The following is a 20,015-nucleotide window of genomic DNA, read 5'->3' on the forward strand; positions in this document are numbered from 1 at the left end:
ATTTTATGTATTTATTTATTTATTTCTTATTTTACTACATGATTGTGCTAACCCATACAGTAGATCAATGTAAATTTTCACAAAGTTGGTAGAGCTTTACTATTTCTATTTTTCCCAATTAATGTTTCTGATATATATCTTGACCTGCAGTAAATGGCATGGAATCCCTCTTTCTATTCTTCTCTCTCTTTCACCATCTTTGTCTGAGAAACAGATTTATTACGGCTCAGACAGTGCAGGCTTGATCTGAATGGAGGTCACATTCAGGATGTTCTCTAAATGTGTGCAAATGGCAAAGACTTGCTAATCAGACCCTACAGGGCCCCTGTGACTACGCTTGGAAATCCTTAACCTTCATATATCCCTTTTAACATCTCCAAAAACATGCTGAAGTATTATGTTTATACTTTATGGCATGATGATTTGTTATATTGTATTGTCAAATTGAGACAAAGTCAGCAAAGAGAACACATAAGTAAAAACTGAGTGGGAGTGAGTAAGTGAGAAAGACGGAAAGAAAGAAAAAACACCTAATGCTGTCTCGCCCAATCACTTCTTTCTTTTCCCATTCTCTTTCCACACCTCCTCAGAGCCAGCAGCCATGCCCTGACTTCACCTTTCTCAAAAATTGCCCCCTCTTTTCCATTGAAATCCCACTTTTCCACTGAAGCTGTGGATATGTTTGATAGTGTTATCACAGCCAAATAAGTTCACATGAAAACATGATCAACGTATCTTCAGAAATAATTCACGTGTAATGCAATAAAATATAGTTCTTTATTTGGGCAAACCCTCAGACATGTTTCGGTTAAGACATTTTTAGTATGACCAACTTTTAATAAGCGCATGCTAAGGTGTGCGCGCCTAATGAATCAATTCATACTATAGGTGTGATTAATAGTGAAGAACACCTCAAAGAGCATCACTTCTGATCTTTAATGAAGCTAATCCCTGGGGCAATTCAATAGCTTTTCATCAAAACTATCCTTATATGCAAAATGATCGCTATAAAATTATTTGTAGGATTTAAAAATGACTGATCTCAGACTGATTTTAAAATGTATTATTTCAATTAAACAGCATAAAATCGCTGGTGTCAAAATGTTCACGTTAGATACACGTGAGTGCAACATCACATTTAAAATGACTGTCATGAATAATTGTAGCATGCATATTTACAGGTGTGTCATCTGTAAAAGCGCTCCTTTTGTGTCATGAACATACTGTATGTGCAAACCTTTTGATTTTTGTATGTGTATTTTTAAAGGCATTTTAGCACAGAAGCAATATATATCAATAAATGTGTGTGTTCATATATATATATATATATACTATCATTAATATGTAAATAAATAAAATAAATAATTGTCTAAACTCTTTAAAAACTTGTTTTGAGGAAATTCGAACTAAGAACAAGTACATTTCTGCTATTTTGCTATTTTATCACTTTATGTTATATTTTGTTTATGTTTGTCAGTACATGAAATAGTCCATTTTACTATGATTCTGTACCATAAACAACTAATTACTGAAAACTTACTGGAAAAAAAAAAAAATACTGAGATTTGTAGAAATACGGTATAAACATTAGATTCACTTTCTACTGAACACATTTCATTATAACAGTGTCAGCCTATAAAAAGTTATTATCATTATTTGTTATCACAACATTTTTTCTTTTGTCAAATCAACTTCGATATATAATGTGGTTCAGATAACATAATATTTCGAGTTTCTGTTGATTAAATCAATTGCCTTCATTGTATTAACTCAAATTTTTAATTTCAATGAACTCAAAATTTTAAGGCAACCGTTAACTTATACTTTTTTTAAGTTGAACCAATGTAGTTCCAAGTTCCAACATATATTAAAATGCTTTTAGGTCAAGATTATTAATAACTGAAAATATTCTTTGTCTGATACTATATATAATATTTATTTTATTCATTTACTTTGCTTGGCCCATGTGTTACTCATAGGACACAGCATGAAGGGTTAAGGATGGGTCTTGTGGATATATGTTAATACTTCTCGGGGTGAGAACACCCATGCCACCCTTTATGATACATGTAATTTCATTTTGAAAATTATATATTCCCACCCCTTTCTCTCTCACACTCTCTCTCTCTCTCTCTCTCTCCCCCCCTCTCCCTCTCACACGTTAACACTTAAACTCTCTCTTTCATACACACACACACACCCATCTTTGTGACGTTAGGTCCTCCTTTTAACCCGCAAGGTGAGGGTGTGGGAGAAAGAATGAATAAGGAGTTACTCTAAAGCGCTCCGGATCGATCTCATTCGCATTATCGTGCATCAAACAGCATCGCGACGCACATCTGCATCAGCGGGATATATTGAAACTTTTCCATAAGCGGCTGGTGACAGCAGCGGATCTCAGGTGATCAGGAAATACCGTTTGTTCCTCCGGCCATGGCCCGGCGTATATCGCCTGCTGTCGCGTTTCTGCTTTGTTTCGGATTATCGGTAAGTTTGTCGTGTTTTTAAATGTCTGTCTATGCACGTTCACAGAGGCTGCTCAGTTTTAGTCTTTCTCTATTTCGAAAGCAAACCAAAACAATCGTATGCGTCTCTCATAAAACCGAAACTGGTTTTGTTTATTTGTTTCGCAGCTTGTTTGTTTATAGTGTACTCACGATGTGTAAAGCATCAACATTTATGTTCGTAAAGTTAATGTGAGAAAAAGTCACTTCTGAGCTCGTGTCTCTCTATCACTCCTAAAATGCCGGAGGGGAATCGACTCAATTGTCCAACCCTTTACAGAAATTACCATGGCAACAAAATGTTAAAACATGGGATCGTAAATACATGTTACATTATGTCATAACAACTTTTTCCCCCATCTATTTACCTTTACTAAATAATTTCAGTCAAAGGTTAAATTCAAAGCAGACAATAAAATAAAATAAATGCATCCATCCATAATAAAAGTAATCCAGGGAGTTAATAAAGGCCTTTTGAAGCGAAGCGATGGGTTTTTGTAAGGAAAATATCCATATATAAAACTTTATTAACTATAAAAACTAGTTTTCGGCAGACGATTTAATCAACTATAATAGCTAGTTTATTAAATTAAACTTTGTTATTATTAAACTTATTAAGTAACTTGATATTTTTACAGTGTCTATACATTAGTATGTTATGACATTAGACACCATTGTAAGTGGTCAATCAGTAAATAAATAATAAAATGAGAGATTTAGATTTTTCTCTGTTGTTGTGGAGCTCCCCGGCTAACTTATTAGGCCTATAGTTTTACATTAGTAACCTTTATTGTAGCAACTATTTTGCAGGAAACTTTAATGATGGAAACCCTCACTATTTACCATGGTGTATTTTTGTAAAGGGCATTTCAGAACAAGCTCTGTCTGGTACAGGGACAGACAGATTACAGCAGTCGAGCTGGATCTGCAAGTATAACACTTGTAACGCCTAACCTTTCAATTTCAGGAGTGTTGAAATTTCCTCCCTCTGGCACCTTACTGTTTGTCATTTCTCTTTTGTTTTTGATATACAAGTGTGTGTGTGTGTGTGTGTGTGTGTGTTTGTGGTTTAAAACAGAGAAGAAGAAGTGGTTTAAAACATCTCTCTCTTGGATTAAAATTGCAAAACTCAAAAACATACTGTTTATTGCTGAGTGTTTTGCACCTTGTATTTCTATGTAACAAATTTAAAGGTTCATTCATATGACGATTAATGCCTTTGATCTATATTTAACAACTTAATCCTTATATAATTACTACACAAAATGTGATGTCTCCATTTATCACTATAAACACTGAAGGGGACACTCAAGTAACTATTGAATCATTGTACAGTACAATGCAGAAATGCACAGCAGCAGAAATGAAAAAAAAAAAAAAAAAAAACTAATAAGTAAGACATTACATCTTATATTTGTGGGAGTCATAGGGATAGGATTGTGATGGGTTTTTGGTCACATTTTATATTCGGTAACTAAAACCGTAACCTAACATGCTGTTGAGGGTAAGGTTTGCGATGTTATGTTTCGGTTTATTGGTGGGTTAAGGGGTAAGGGAAGGGTTAACAGTGTAATTATAGATGTAATTACAGAAATTAATTACAGCTGTAATTACATGCAGGTATTTTTTTAATACAAGTACAATGTAAAAACATGTATGTATGTACACAATAAATTTAAAGGGATAGTTCACCCAAAAAAAAAAAAAAAAAAACTCAAGATCACCTTAATAAGACCACACACAACTAAGATAAAGCAAGTAAACAGTGGTTGAAAGTAAAGAAAACCCGGTTCCACTTTATATTAAAAGGTTAGTTCACCCAAAAATGAAAATAATGTCATTTATTACTCACCCTCATGTCGTTCCACACCCGTCAGACCTTTGTTAATCTTCAGAACACAAATTAAGATATTTTTGATTAAATCCAATGGTTCAGTGAGGCCTCCATAGCCAGCAATGACATTTCCTCTCTCAAGATCCATTAATGTACTAAAAACGTATTTAAATCAGTTCATGTGAGTACAGTGGTTCAATATTAATATTATAAAGCGACGAGAATATTTTTGGTGCGCCAAAAAAACAAAATAACGACTTATATAGTGATGGCCGATTTCAAAACACTGCTTCATGAAGCTTCGGAGCGTTATGAATCAGAGTGTCGAATCATGATTCGGATCACGTGTCGAACCGCCAAGCTGCTGAAATCATGTGATTTTGGCGCTCTGAACTGCTGATTCGACACGCTGATTCATAATGCTCTGAAGCTTCCTGAAGCAGTGTTTTGAAATCGGCCATAACTATATAAGTCGTTATTTTGTTTTTTTTTGGTGCACAAAAAATATTCTCGTCGCTTTATAATATTAATATTGAACCACTGTACTCACATGAACTGATTTAAATATGTTTTTAGTACATTAATGGATCTTGAGAGAGGAAATGTCATTGCTGGCTATTCAGGCCTCACTGAGCCATCGGATTTAATCAAAAAATATCTTAATTTGTGTTCCGAAGATTAACGAAGGTCTTACGGGGTCTTTAACTACTATGTACTAACATTTAAAGAGACAGTGCACTCAAAAATTTAAAATTTGTCATAATTTACTCACCCTCAAGTTGTTCCAAATCTGTATGAGTTTCTTTCTTCTGCTGAACACAAAAGAAGATATTTTGAAGGATGTCGGTAACTAGACAGTTGACGGCACCCATTGACTTCCATAGTATTTTTTTCCTACTATGGAAGTCAATGGGTGCCGTCAACTCTCTGGTTACCAACATTATGTAAAATATCATCTTTTGTGTTCAGCAGAAGAAAGAAACTCATACAGATTTGGAACAACTAATGATGACAGGTGCACTATCCCTTTAAATATAAGTACATAGTAGTTAAAGACACTTAATATAAAGTGGAACCGGGTTTATTTTTTACTTTCAACCACTGTTTGTGACTATGTACACATGCTTTATCTTAGTTGTGTGTGGTCTTATTAAGGTGATCTTGAGTTAAATGGAATGCATTTTGCTTTTGCCAAGTATTTCTTTATCTTATCTTTCTTAATTAGACGTCTACTGAAGTGGATTGAAGTAATGACTTCTGTGCAGCGCTTTTTCTGCAGTTGCAAATCTTTTGAGATTTATCACTGTCAAACCATTTTATATGAATTTCACATTAATGATCTTCTATTTAATTGTGCCTTTATACAGACAGGATGATCCTAGTGTCTAACTATGCATGCATGCAAGTTGCAACCATAGAGTTTCGCTCATTAATAATGACTCATTTATAGTGAATCATTTACAAATCCTTTTAACGAGAGCATTCTTACCAGGAAGGGCAACGAATATAAAAACAACTCCCTGTCTCCTTTCTTGCTGTGTGTGGGAAAACTGAAAAATTTGGCAGAATGTCTGTTTTCACAATTATTTATTGTGCGTTTGTGTTTCGTCGCAGCATGTGTTCGAGGCTGAATCCAGATTCCAGCACTCTGTGGCCCTCCACAGGCAGAAGAGGGAATGGATCGTCCCTCCCCAAATCCTAGAGGAGAATGTCGATTACACCAAGAGAGATTTCATTGCAAAAGTGAGTGAGCCTTTCTCAAACAAGTTAACATATGATTACATAACCATTACTGTATAATCAATGTACAAGTAAAGAAGTTGATAACACTTTACAATAAGGTTCCATTTGTTAACATTAGTTAATTCATAATTCAAAATACTTCTAAAGCATTTATGAGTCTTAGAGTCTTAAAATCTAATGTTGTATCTGTTAATATTATTTGATGGACCTGAGGCCTTGTCCACACACATTATTTAAAAAATGCATCTTTTTCTCTCCATTTTTTGCCTTCTGTCCTCACTGAGACATCATTTTTGTCTAAGGAAATGTTTTAAAAAAAGCTTTCCAAAGTGGATACATTTTCAAGTTGTAGTGTAGGTGGTGAAAATGGAGTTTTTTTAAACGATGGCGCATGTTTAGTCTCGTGACGCATATTGTACCCATACATATCTATAGTAATTCCAGCATTTTGCCTGCTATTTACCAAGATAAATGCTCCTTTGAAGAATTTTTGTATTCCATTCCTGTAAAGATGACAGAGAATTTACTCACATTTGCTGTCCTGCGTGGCAAAACATTTGCGTTTTAAACGCTGGACCCGTTTTCAAATGTCACCAGAATAATGTAGATGTAGCCTGAGCTAACATAAACTAACAATGAAAAGTTGTATTTTTATGAACTGATTTTAAAAAAAGATTAATAAAAACTGTAACGAATGCTTTGCTCATTGTTATTTAATGTTTGTTAATGCATTAACTAATGCTGACTACTGGAACCTCATTGTAACATGTTACCATATTATTTAATGGACCTGAGCTAACATGAAATTGCATTGAACATTGCATTTTTATTAACTAACGTCAAATGTTGTTGTATTATTGTAAAGCATTACCAAGAAATAAATCACAAGACACCAGCTTTTTCACCAGGGAGTGAAAAGTGAAAAATAACATAAGATCTTTTCTTAACTCATCTATTTGCAATTTAAATTTTATGTTATGCATAAAAATTACACTGATAAAACTGATGTCTGCAGTATTATTATTTGTTAGATGTAATGTCCAAATGTTAATAAATTACATCTTAAATATAAGAAATGACCATTATGTGAGAAATAAAGCCAACAATGAAGTCACTACATCACATGTGTGATACATTGCAACTGTATCGTACACATTTGATATTTGCAGTGCTTCATTTCAATGCGTCAGAGCACTGTAAGCTTTTGTTTTAAAAATGTATGCATTTCTAATTGATTTAGATTCGCTCAGACAAGGAAGATCCAACTATGAAAAATCTGAGGTACTCCCTAACGGGCGTTGGTGCAGACAGGGAGCCATTCAATTTATTTGTGGTGAATCCTGAAACTGGATACGTAAGAGTAACGGGGATCCTCGACAGAGAGTCTGTTGCACAATACAATGTAAGTGAAATGACCGTGATGACAACAGGTGATTGATGATGATGAAGCTAGCTTTAATACCTACGTTTATTGATAAGGGTTAGTGATCCTGCCATTCATTTCTTCACCTCCATAGCTTTCAGGGATTGCTAGGTTCACAGATGGCACAATTGCAGAGAACAACATTGGGCTAAGAATAAAAGTTAAGGATCAGAATGATAATCCACCAGTTTTTGGTCAAATGGATCCAGGGGCTGTAGATGAACTCAGTGAAGCAGGTATGTGACCCGCAGTTGTTACAGCTTAACTCTTTTGCCCGTGTTAATGCCAACTGCATACATTTTGGCACAGGTGTGCATTTTTAATTGGAATTTTACTATTTCACCTCCTAAATCTACTTTACACTAGTAACACAAAATAGTTCCACTCAGGACCTTAAGGACAAAAATGTCCCCATTGAAACCCATTAAAATTGCAATTTTTAATCCCAGGGCCATTTAACTACAAAATGATCTAGTCTTTGTTAACAGGCTTTCATTCTGTTGGCAAGGCTTCAAAATTCATATATATATTCATATGATATATTTTATATTCTATTTCTTTTTTACATATTGTAATTTTTTACTTTTTGACCACATGATGTTTATACAGTATAAAAATGAAGAAAAAAAATCACCCTAAGAAACTAAAATGAATACAAAGAGCACATTTCTAAGAACTTGCCACATGTTTTTAACTAAAAGACATTTCCTTTAATTTACCGTGGACACAGGTACATCAGTGATAAAGATCAATTGCTTTGATGCTGATGAGCCAGGAAACCCAAACTCTCACATCAAGTATGAGATTGTTGAGCAGCAACCAGATGGGCAGTATATGTTCAGAGTTGACAGTGACGGGACAGTCCGTGTTGCCAATCCTAACCTGGATAGAGAGGTGAGTGGTCACGATCACTGTATCGAGTGTGTATGATATCCAACATGCTACAAGAGTCCATGCGTTTGCTCTGGCTCTTTTTTATTGACAGAGTCTCTCTGTGTCAGTGCCAGATGTTCCACCCCACGTGGCTGTTAATGTTTACGTTTTTAAATGAGGAACAAAGACACGATGAATGGCTTTGTTGAGCACTTTGAGCAGTATGTAAATGATTCCACCTGTTTGTTTACACACTGTCTCTCTCTTCAGAGTATTGATCAGTATGTCCTGCTTGTCAAAGCATCTGACCTGAACGGTGCCGCAGGCTGCAATGTCGCCACAGGGACAGTAACCATCACAATCAATGATGTCAATGATAACGTGCCTACATTGCAAGGCCCGGTAAGAAAATATCTACACTTTGTTTACATCCACATGGTTTTAGTATGTTGTTGTAGTGAATACGTGCTCATACGTTTTTTCATTCTCCATAGTTTGACGCCAGTATTGAGGAAAATACAGAGAAAGTGGAGGTGATGAGACTCAAAGCAAGTGACTTGGATCTTAAGGACACGGACAACTGGGTGGCCGATTGCTTTATTGAAACAGGCAATGAAGCTGGATACTTCTCCATTAAAATGGACCCAAAGACCAATGAGGCAGTCCTGATGCTTGACAAGGTGTGCAGTTTTTCATATTTTTTTCTAGTAGGTTAGTCATGATACCGAAATGTCAGTATTGATACCAATGTTGGTCAAATTCTCAATGCCAATTTCGACACCACATGAAAAACTCATTTGTTATTCAACACACTGTTTAATTTAAAAAGTTAATTATTCATATAAATATTAACAACAACTTGCAATAATTATTCAAGTAAACAGTAAAGAAATAAAGTAAGGCTGGTTTCTCTTTTTCTTTTCAGTACTGTTGTTTAAAATGAAATTACTGTCATTAATTACTCACCCTCATGTCGTTCCACACCCGTAAGACCTTCGTTCATCTTCAGAACACAAATTAAGGGTTTTTTTATCCTGCATTGAAAGCAACAAAATTACCACATTCAATGTCCAGAAAAGTAGTAAAAACATTGTTAAAATAGTCAATGTGACTACAGTGGTTCAACCTTATTGTAATGAAGCGACGAGAATACTTTTTGTGCTCAAAAACAAAATAAAAGTAATGACTTTATTCAACAATCTTTCCTCTCTCTGTCAGTCTGTTACGCAGTTGGAGCAGTGCTGCGTTTCCGTGTTTACGTCAGAACGCCGGCTCATTATTGGCCAATACTGAGCTGCCATTCGGACGTAGAACCTAGAAACGCTGCAACAAAAATAGCATAGCAGAATGACAGGGGAGAGACGAATTTGTTGAATAAAGTTGTTATTTTTGTTTTGTTGTTGCGCACAAAAAGTATTCTCGTCGCTTCATAAGGTTAAGGTTGAACCGCTGTCTTCACATTGACTATTTTAACGATGTTTTTACTTCTAACACCATTGGCTATTTTAAAAAAGGGGAGGAGCCGAGTTGTTTGATATGCCCCGCCCTGTCTTCCTGTTTCAGTGGAAATTCCATCAACACAGTGAATAACGCGCGTTCCAGGGCACTTCAGTGGGCATTTAAAAGTATTGGTACTTTTGACATTTCTAGTTATTTAGCATTTAACGCTAGCATTCTTACATACTAACTCGTACACACTAGCATTGAACTGTTCTGAAGCGGATTATACTCTCAGCCATTTGCCTGAAGAAAGTCATGTCCATTTTCCCTGCAGGCTGTTGATTATGAGGACGTCAAAGACCTGAAACTTGGCATCGGTGTACGCAACAAAGCTCCGTTCCACCCCTCTGTGACTTCAGGAAACTCTGGAATGAGTGTCAGCCTTGGGGGCAGCGGCGGCGGTGGAGGAGGAGGAGGAGGAGGAGGAGGAGGAGGAGGAGGAGGAGGCGGTGGTGGTGGTGGTGGTGGTGGTGGTGGTGGAGGTTCAGGTAGCAGGTTCATGGTCATCGTCAGGCGCTCAGCTCTACAACGTGAACATAAAGGTGAAAAACCAGCCAGAAGGTCCCAAGTTCTCACCCCAAACAAAAGCCATCCCCATCTCAGAAGGCAAGACTTTTAACAGCAATGAGGTCATCGCGAGGTACCCGGCTATTGATACAGACACAGGAAAGGAAGCTACCAACGTAAAGTATGTTTACATCAAAACAGTTCTATCAAAAATTAAAAGAAACGGCATTTAAATCAATAAGAAATGAGCCTGAACTATGTTCCCTTTTCCTGTAGGTATATTAAAGCATTTGACCCAGATAACTGGCTGACCATCGATGAGAAAACTGGGGCCATTCGAATGAACAAGGCTCCTGACCGCGAGTCCAAGTATCTAGTTAACGGCACCTACTATGCCCAGGTTTACAGCATAACTCAAGGCAGGTTCCAGGGAAAAGGGAAAACGTTTCAATCTTTGTTGTTTAATAAGGATGTAGATTTGCCAGCTGTTTTAATTTTCTAATATTTCTATAAAAAAGTATTTTTGAACTGCTGCCAGGTTTGTCGTTCACTACGAAAATATATGATAGTATACTTCATTAACTTTTTTGACACATCATACTTCCAAGTGTGCCGTATTGTTTAACATAATGACCACAGGACATTGCAGATACATAACCTGTCCTGAAGATGGCAGCATATTCACATTAATCAACAATAGTTACTGAAAACTTCAGTCAGAGATGTTTGAATATGTCTACAAGTTAACTATCTACAAGTTATATTGTACAAATGTCAGTTTACATTATTTAATTCATTTATGCCATTCATTTACAATTTATTCTCTTCTTTTTTTATTTCTTTTTAATTTTTTTTTAAAGTTAAGAGAAAGTAGCCCAAAGGCTTTCTTTTATTTTACGTTTTCGACACTCGTTATTTATATTTTTTTATTTTTTATTTTATATCATAGTATTATAATGTTTATATAAAATGTAAATATAAAATATAATTGTTTTATTTATTTATTTGTTTTTGAAATATGTATTTCTTTCCCCTCTTTTATAGACTTGCCTTCTAAGACAGCAACAGGCACCATTGCCATCCAGGTAGAGGATTTTAATGACCACTGTCCCACTTTGGCAAGCAAAGTCCAGACGCTTTGTACTGAAAAGGACGCGGTCTTAGTCACTGCAGTGGATGAGGATGCACCACCCAATGGAGCTCCATTCACCTTCAATGTTGTCCCAGAAGGAACCAAGGGGAAATGGTCAATCGAGCATTTAAATGGTAAGGCAAGGCAAGGCAAGATTATTTATATAGCACATTTCATACACAATGGAAATTCAAGTGCTTGACATAAAAAGGATGTAAAAGTAATCACAAATAATGCATAAGAAATTATAATCAAAGCAAAGAATAAAAATGATTAAAAATTGATCTTCTTGGTCCACATGTTTAATACAGCAATAAGCCCCAGGAAGCCGTGGTTTATAGTGAATTTAGAACACGCACACACACACAGACACACACACACACACACACACACACACACACACACACACACACACATCAACATATCTCCCATATGAGAAGACTTTCTTTGACAGGGAAGGGTGTGGTCTCAAAATTAAAGGTGAATTATTCAACATAACACCAGCAGGGGTCACTCATACTTCATTACCTAAATAATAAACAGGATGGAACCTGTGTCAACGCACAGATGTAGTGGCGCAGTTATAGGCTACTGATGTAATGAGGTCACAGGTGTATGTTTTTTAAATTATTTACAATGGCTTAAAACGCGGCTCAACCAATCAGAATCAGGGACAGGAACTATCTATTTTATAAAACTATTTGAGGTATTTTTTAATGTAAGAATTCAAAAAAAAATGAAGTACTAGTCAGTAGGGCTGTAATGGTACACAAACATGATGGTTCGGTACGTACCTCAGGATTGAAGTCAGTTCGGTACGGGTTCGGTACAGCAAGGGGAGAGAACTAAACATAAAATTGCTTCTTTCTTTTTCTTTTTTTATTAAACAGTGGTTTATTGGACAAATTGTGTCTCTCTTTAAATAAAATAAATTCAATTATAATTAACATTTTCTTAAGGATAAAAAAAAAAATCTATCTCAATTAATGCTGTAAACTATATACAGGAAGCCCTTTCTTGCACATACTATAATATTAAAGGTTACAATTAACAACAGAGCCCACACTTTTAAATTCAGTTGATATTTATTTTTAGATATAATAATCAACACTCAAATAAAAAAAAAATCTAATTAATTTTTCAATTACTTTTCTACTCCAACTCATTTTTTTTTTTAAATATAATCATTTACACAGTTACTGTCATAACTTGTTTCATGACAAATTTATTTAAACATATATTAAATAATTAAAACATTACTAACAGGTAAAGTAAATATAATGAATATATAAGCTAATATAGTGCATATATTTAGTGAAATGCTCCCTCTAGAGAACATGCTGTGGACACTAAATGACTTGCCTGAGATAAATGTAATGCTACGTGTTATTCTCAAGATATTTTATTAATGTCTTTCTGCAGTTGAAACACTAGTTGAGAGATTACACATAAACATATCTATGATAGTAGATAGTCTGTTCTTCTTCTTCTGCGCTGGCAAACAGCGTTACATTACCACATGGATCGCCTGTGACTGACTGTATTCGTCGTGACTGTATGAACTGAACCGTGACGCCCGTTCCGTAAGGGTTCAGGAGGACTACATGTAGCGTTACACCACTACTAGTTAGAGATCTAATAATCGGGATGTCACTACTGACTCTGTGGTTGAGATCTTCTGTTCTTCTTCTCAGATACCACTGCCATCTTCAGGACACAAGAAAAGCTGTGGCCGGGAGAACATGAGCTGATGGTGGATGTTAAGGACCAGCAGGGGTTGGGATGTCCAGAACCTCAGAAAATAGTGGTGGAAGTGTGTACCTGTACAGACCGGGGGGCTTGTGACCGAACTGTAACAGGAGCTTCTAAGAAGGGGTCAAGATTTGGACCTGCTGGAATTGGCCTGCTCTTCCTTGGATTGCTTGCATTATTGCGTAAGTAACTAAGTTCACAGACAGATTATGATTGATAGTTATTATGGTGCTGAAATAAATGCTGTATTTCTCCTCTGTTACAGTCATCCCACTCCTGTTGCTGCTCTGTCAGTGTGGAGCTGCTGGGATGGCGGGAGCTTTTACAGACATGCCCTATGACACTAAAGAGCATCTCATCTCTTACCATACTGAGGGCCAGGGAGAGGACAGGGTAAGAAATTTAACATCTCATTGATTTACGTAATGGGTATGATATGTTCTGAGATGTTACTGTATTTTTGACATAAAGCTAAATAAATCAAACCATTTTGTCTCTGACAGGATGTTCCAGCAATGGCCCCGGGCGACAATATTGATGGTGGGATGATCGGTTTAATAACCAAAAATGTGGGTTGTGTGCGTTTAGTGCCTGGCGTAGGAGCAGCAGGAGGCTACATGGATTCCTCTTCCACAATGGGTGGTCATGGCTACAATGACATGGATTTGGTCTACATAGACTCGATGAGGAGAAATAACAACCGTATGAGTAGAGAAGTGGCTGGAGATTTTGACGGAATGGCTGTGTCTGAAATGTTCCTGGGTGAATACTATTCACAGGTAATATATAGCTACAGGATAATGTGTAATCTATCTCTCTCTCTCTCTCTCTCTCTCTCTCTCTCTCTCTCTCTTTTCATTTGTCTGTCTTCCTGTCTATCTATCCAGGGCTTGACATTAACTTTTTTGCTCACCAGTCACTTTGGCTAGTGGTTTTCCAAAGTTACTAGCCACTCAGCTTTTTACTGGCCACATCGATACCATGGTGGAAAACTGCCATATAGAAATTTTAATATTATCTCATAATTTGGCAGCAGGTATATTTGGCTGCTGTTACTTTAAGATCTGCGCACGGATCCATTATACTGTTACACATGTGTTTTCTTTCTCAACGGTTTATGTTCACTTAAAACAAAACTGACTGTGTTTACATGAATACTCACCTAGACCGGCATTTTGACATTATTTTGTGTGTATTTGACTGTTAAAGCTCAATAAGCAGCGAAAAATAACTCAATTTAGTACTGAGAGGCGGCTTTATGTGCGTGCACTTCAGGTGTGAACACAAAACTTGTGGGAATGAGTAAAATTATGCGCAATCCCACCTCAAATTTCATACCCTGCAACAGTGTTGTCAAAAGTACCGACTTCGATACCCAGTCGATACTGAAATTTTAAAAATATGATGCTTTGAGCGCTGTTGAGTGGATTCGTAAACACTTCTGATTGGCCTTTGTGTTCATGTGCTCATCAGATATGTCTGTGATTGGCTACAATGTTCAACGCTTCAAAAACATGTTGTGAATAGACATCATTGATGCTCTTCACATTCAATTCAAACACTTCTGTGTGCTTTCAAACGCTCCCGTGCGTTAATCATAGTTGCCAATCACAGACATATATGTTGAGCGCGTGAACACAATGGCCAATCAGAGTTGTTTACGAATCTCAAAGCATCAAATTTTAAAAATTTCATCATCGACTTGGTATCGAAGTCAGTACTTTTGACAACACTACTGTAACAAAGAATATTCATCCGGAACAAATGAAACGAGTGAGTGAGGGGAGGAGGGATGAGAGAGAGAAAGAGCAGCTGGTATCGTGTATCTATTCTGAGAAAAATGAGCCTTTCAGATATTTCAGTATCGATATGTATCGAAAAATCGACGTTTTTGACAATACTACACTGCACTATCATCTATCTCTATGTGGATCACATATATGTATTGCTCTATGTGCATTACAGAAAAGCCGAGGAATGGAGGATGGATTTGCTAAGAATGAACCGATGGTGTATGGTTATGAGGGGAAGGGCTCCCCTGTTGGCTCTGTCGGCTGCTGCAGCATGCTCGAAGATAACAATGACCTAGAGTTTCTGAATGACCTTGGGCCAAAGTTCACCACTCTCGCCGAAATATGTGGAGGTAAAAAGACCGAGGTCCCCGCTTCTCTTCCTCCCCCTCCCAAACCCGTCGTGGACCGTACCGAGGTGGTGTCTTCATCAACCAATATTATAAATGCAGGGAATACAGCCACTAACAGAGCTGTATCTACAAATGTTATGAATGTGGCTTCCAACACGGCTGCGACATCATCTACTCTTGTGGAGAACGTGATTGTCACAGACAGCCGGCCCACAATGATTGCGAGCGTCCAGCCGGCTCCGACGTACCTGGTGCAACAGCAGCCGATGTACTACATGGTCGAGCAGCAGCCCAGCACGGTACTGCTCGCTGAAAGGCCCGCCATGGGACAGGGCATGTACGTGCTGAACAGCGGCCCAGTAGCCGAGGGGGTTGTCGTCCAGGGCACCAACATAGCTTCGAATACCCTGAATCGTGGTGAGAGAATGGTGCTTGTGGACAGGAGTGGATCTGCTCAGGCTCTGAACAATGGACTGCTGCACACAAGTAATATGTCTGGATCACAAGTGCTTTTGGTGGATGGGGGAGCCACAAGCGGTCAGGTCCTTCAGGGGACACTTCAGAGAGGAGTTGTTGGATCTCAGGGCCTGATGGTTGTGGACGGACAAGGGGGCCAGGTGATTCAGGGGTCCCTCAAAAGAGGCGTTTCCACTCATGGAGGATCTCAAAATGTCCTTTATGTGGAGAATAAAGGGGGATCAGGTATGGTCCAGGGGAGTCTTCAAAGGGGCATGGCATCCGCAGCAGGGTCCTTTACTGGTAACGTTGGATTCAATGGGTCATCTGTCCAGATTAACCAAAATCCATCATCACATAAAGTTGTTGTCCAGGAAAGAAAGGTGACAACACAAAGTATCAAGTAACAATGCAATGCTCATACAGTACGTGTACAGTTGTGAAAGTGTTAGAGGGTTTAGAAAGACGTAAAAAGTCTTGAAATTTTCAGCTCATGCATGCCAATCATTAGAGTATCATGTTGTGAACACGTTAGGTCATGGAGAATATGCAAATTAATGCTTGAAAAACTGGTTTTAATGCCCTTGAGTTTACTTCTCTATATGTGTAGTGTACTATACATGAATTTCTTCCTTCCTTCCTTTCTTTTTTTTTTTTTTTTTTTGCATATAGGTAATATGCAACTGTTTGTATGCATTCAGTGTGTGTGTTTTGTAAAGAATGTTGTTTGCACATTATATGCCGTTCTGGTAGCCCTGAGGCCATTCCAGTGTAGTTTATGCAAATCACCTCGGAGCTATTTTAGTAAACAGCAGATATATGAGAACACCCTGTTAAATCCATAAATCAGCCAAGTACTGAAAACTCAAAAGACTGAGAAGAGCAGATGTTTTTTCGTATCTGGAAATGTACAGTACTGTAAAAGACAATTCATAAAACACTTTTGGCATCAGGTGAACTACAATTTATGTTTTAGGAAGGCATTTATGGGAAAGATCAGAGTATGGTGTGCATTTTTACGGTACTGTTCATTCCTCTTTTTAATCACTTGTAAACAAATTAAAAACAAGTCTGATTAGTACGGTCTGTTTAGAAGCTTGGGGTTTTCCTTTGCAGTGTGTTTGAATAGCAAGAACAAACCCACATTCCAAGCAATAATGTTTGTGTATGAAATGAATGTTATGTAAAAGAGTCTTATATTTGTAAAATTGTGTTTCTTTTCTCAAAACATTTGAAAAAAAAAAATAGTAAAGTTGCGGTGCTGGGCTTTTTCTATTGACAGCTCTGGTTTGGTACCCAAAAATGGTTGCTTTTCACTTGTTTGTTAAAGGGGTGGGCAGTGGGTTCCAGCTTTCCCAGAAATGGACTCATAGCTGTATGTTGGGAAAGTATGGTACTGGTTTTAACAGTGAAACATTTTTCAGGGGTCAATAAAATATATAGTAAAGCAGCATAAGGCTGTTTAGAATTTCTTTTTTTTTTTTTTTTAATGTTCATTTTTATAAATGTTTGATATGTTTGACTATGGAAAAGACTACAAAACACAATAAAGTCATTTTAATGTCATCCAGTGTAAAGCTGTATCTCTCTGTGGGCAAATGTCAACTAAAACTGGAAACAGAGATAAATAATAAAGAGATCCAACTTTTGTTAAAATATGGGTGCGGGTTTTAGGAACTGCCACTCAAAAGAATTGGATGCTCTATTTTTATCCATCAGAAAAATAATGAATGGTATTATAATGTGAAATTGATATCACAAGAATGTCTGAGACAAGAGCTCTTTTAAATCTACTGCGCTGTTCATCCAGATTATTTTCTTTTATCTTTGCACTGTAACAATATTAAAAACACAACAGATACTACTCTCTTGTGGTCTGCTCTTCCAAATTAATGAATGATATCTTGGTTTGTCTTTACACAGGCACTTTAACATGTAATTTTATCCTCTTTCCACTTTTATTCCCAATTAGTGTTTACTAGAATGTTCTTAAAGCAATGAAATACAATATTTTGTAACACCTTATTTCGATGGTCCACTTTAGACATTCTAGTAATGACGCTTTATTTTGATGCTCCACCAACAGACCTTCTCCTGACTATAAGTAACTTTGCAACTACATGTCAACTTATTCTACTTACCCTGAACGCTAACACCTAACCCTAACCGGTAACACCTAAACAAGTTTAGGGTCAAATTCTCACTATTAACTAGTTGCTTATTAGCATACTACAATATTGGCTGTTTATTAGTACTTATAAAGCACATTTTTCCTGCGTGACCATATCTACATCCCATAATCCTAGCCAATACCTAAACTGGTAACACTTTATTTTACAGTGTCCTTGTTACACGTTACATGTACTTACTGTAGTAATAACAATAAATTATGCATAATTACATGCAATTAACCCTAAACCAAACCACAATCCTAACCCTAACCCTATAGTAAGTCCATGCAGTTAATTATTATTACACAGTACTTAAATGCATAATTACACTGTAACACAGACACCTTAAAATAAAGTGGGTAACACTATTTTAGTGTCATTGTTACACATGTTACATGTAGTTACTGTATTTATGACTAGAAATTATGCATAACTACATGCAATTAACCCTAAACCAAACCCTCATCCTAAATCTGAGCCTATAGTAAGCAAATGAGGTTAATTATTATTACTCAGTACTTAAATGTATAATTACACTGTAGTCAAGTCAAGTCACCTTTATTTATATAGCGCATTTTACAATGCAGATTAGCAGCTTTGCAGTGATAACTGGTAAATGATTTTGGCTACACAGCAGCTCTTAAAGAAAATGGTGTCATTGACCAGCTTAAATAAATTCAGTATTGATTCATTCTGTTGTAAAAATCAATAGTTATTAATCTAGTTAATTTGTCTATATATCTATCTGCACTGCAGAAAACAGTGATGTCATCGTCCAGCTCAGTTCTGTTCGCATACAATGGTGTCAATGCAGGCAGATCAGAAAACATTGTTGAATATCAAGTGTCCCCAACTAAGCAAGCCAAAGGCGACAGCAGCAAGGAACCCAAACTCCAACAGGTGACATCAGGTGACAAACAGGTGATAAAAATGGAGAAAAAAAAAAAACAGGCTCAGTCGGGGGGCCAGTTCTCCTCTGGCCAACAGCGAACAGTGCATAATTATGATTTAGGCAGCTTTATTTAAGCTGTATTTAATCCAGTTCCATCTAGTTGAAGATCGTATTCATCACGCAGGTATGGGACGGTTTGTTGCGAATCTTTGCCACTGGCTGTCGTGTCGGTGAGGCATTCACAGGGGATGATCTAGTTGACACAATCTCTGCTGACACTGCGTTGTCGTCGTGTCTAGGCGCAGGTCCTCAATCTCAACTGAATACGGCCCGGATACGGCTGACTCCGGTAGACCTCGGGATAAACAGAGCGACTAATATTAGCGTAGATGCCATTTTTCTACTGATGTAACGAGTACATCTGGTGTTATAGGAAATGTTTTCAGTTCCGGCTGACCTAATAACAATCCTTTAAAGGATTTGAAAACATAAATTGATAATGTGTTATGTGTATGCCAGGTTAAAGAGATGCGTTTTTAGTCTAGATTTAAACTGACAGAGTGTGTCTGCTTCCCAAACAATGCTAGGAAGATTGCGTTAGCGTCGCCTGAGCGAGCTCTTAACGCATTATAGTTCTTCACGTCTATTGTGTCTACTGGGCAACTAAACCATTTAGTGCTTTGTAAGTAATTAGCAAGATTTTAAAATCTATACAATGTTTAACAAGGAGCCAATGCAGTGTTGACAGAACCGGGCTAATATGGTCATACTTCCTGGTTCTAGTAAGAACTCTAGCTGCTGTGTTTTGGACTAGCTGGAGTTTGTTTATCAGGCGTGCAGGGCAACCACCCAGTAGAGTGTTACAGTAATCTAGCCTTGAGGTCATGAACGCATGAATTATCTGCTCCGCATTTGTCATTGAGAGCATATGTCATAGTTTAGATATATTTTTAAGATGGAAGAATGCGGTTTTACAAATGCTGTAATATTGACACCTTAAAATAAACTGTAACCCCTAAACTTAACAACTACCTTACTAACTATAAATAAGCAGGAGTTTGAGGCAAAAGTCGTAGTTAATAGTT

General features: G+C 37.0%; 1 protein-coding gene across 1 annotated transcript; it reads left to right on the forward strand.

Moving 5' to 3' along the window:
- The first annotated feature begins 2,193 nt into the window (after positions 1-2,193).
- On the forward strand, positions 2,194-17,433 carry dsg2.1 (desmoglein 2, tandem duplicate 1). The gene is given in 15 exon segments (XM_051874073.1): positions 2,194-2,487; positions 5,953-6,081; positions 7,322-7,483; positions 7,599-7,740; positions 8,235-8,398; positions 8,648-8,779; positions 8,872-9,057; positions 10,152-10,369; positions 10,371-10,565; positions 10,661-10,803; positions 11,429-11,650; positions 13,211-13,450; positions 13,534-13,661; positions 13,772-14,047; positions 15,234-17,433. Coding segments are annotated over 15 exon segments (3,432 nt in total). The 5' UTR covers positions 2,194-2,433; the 3' UTR covers positions 16,275-17,433.
- Positions 17,434-20,015: the final 2,582 nt, after the last annotated feature.

This window comes from Ctenopharyngodon idella, chromosome 20, assembly GCF_019924925.1.
Source record: "Ctenopharyngodon idella isolate HZGC_01 chromosome 20, HZGC01, whole genome shotgun sequence".
In the NCBI taxonomy this organism is placed as follows: Eukaryota; Metazoa; Chordata; class Actinopteri; order Cypriniformes; family Xenocyprididae; genus Ctenopharyngodon; species Ctenopharyngodon idella.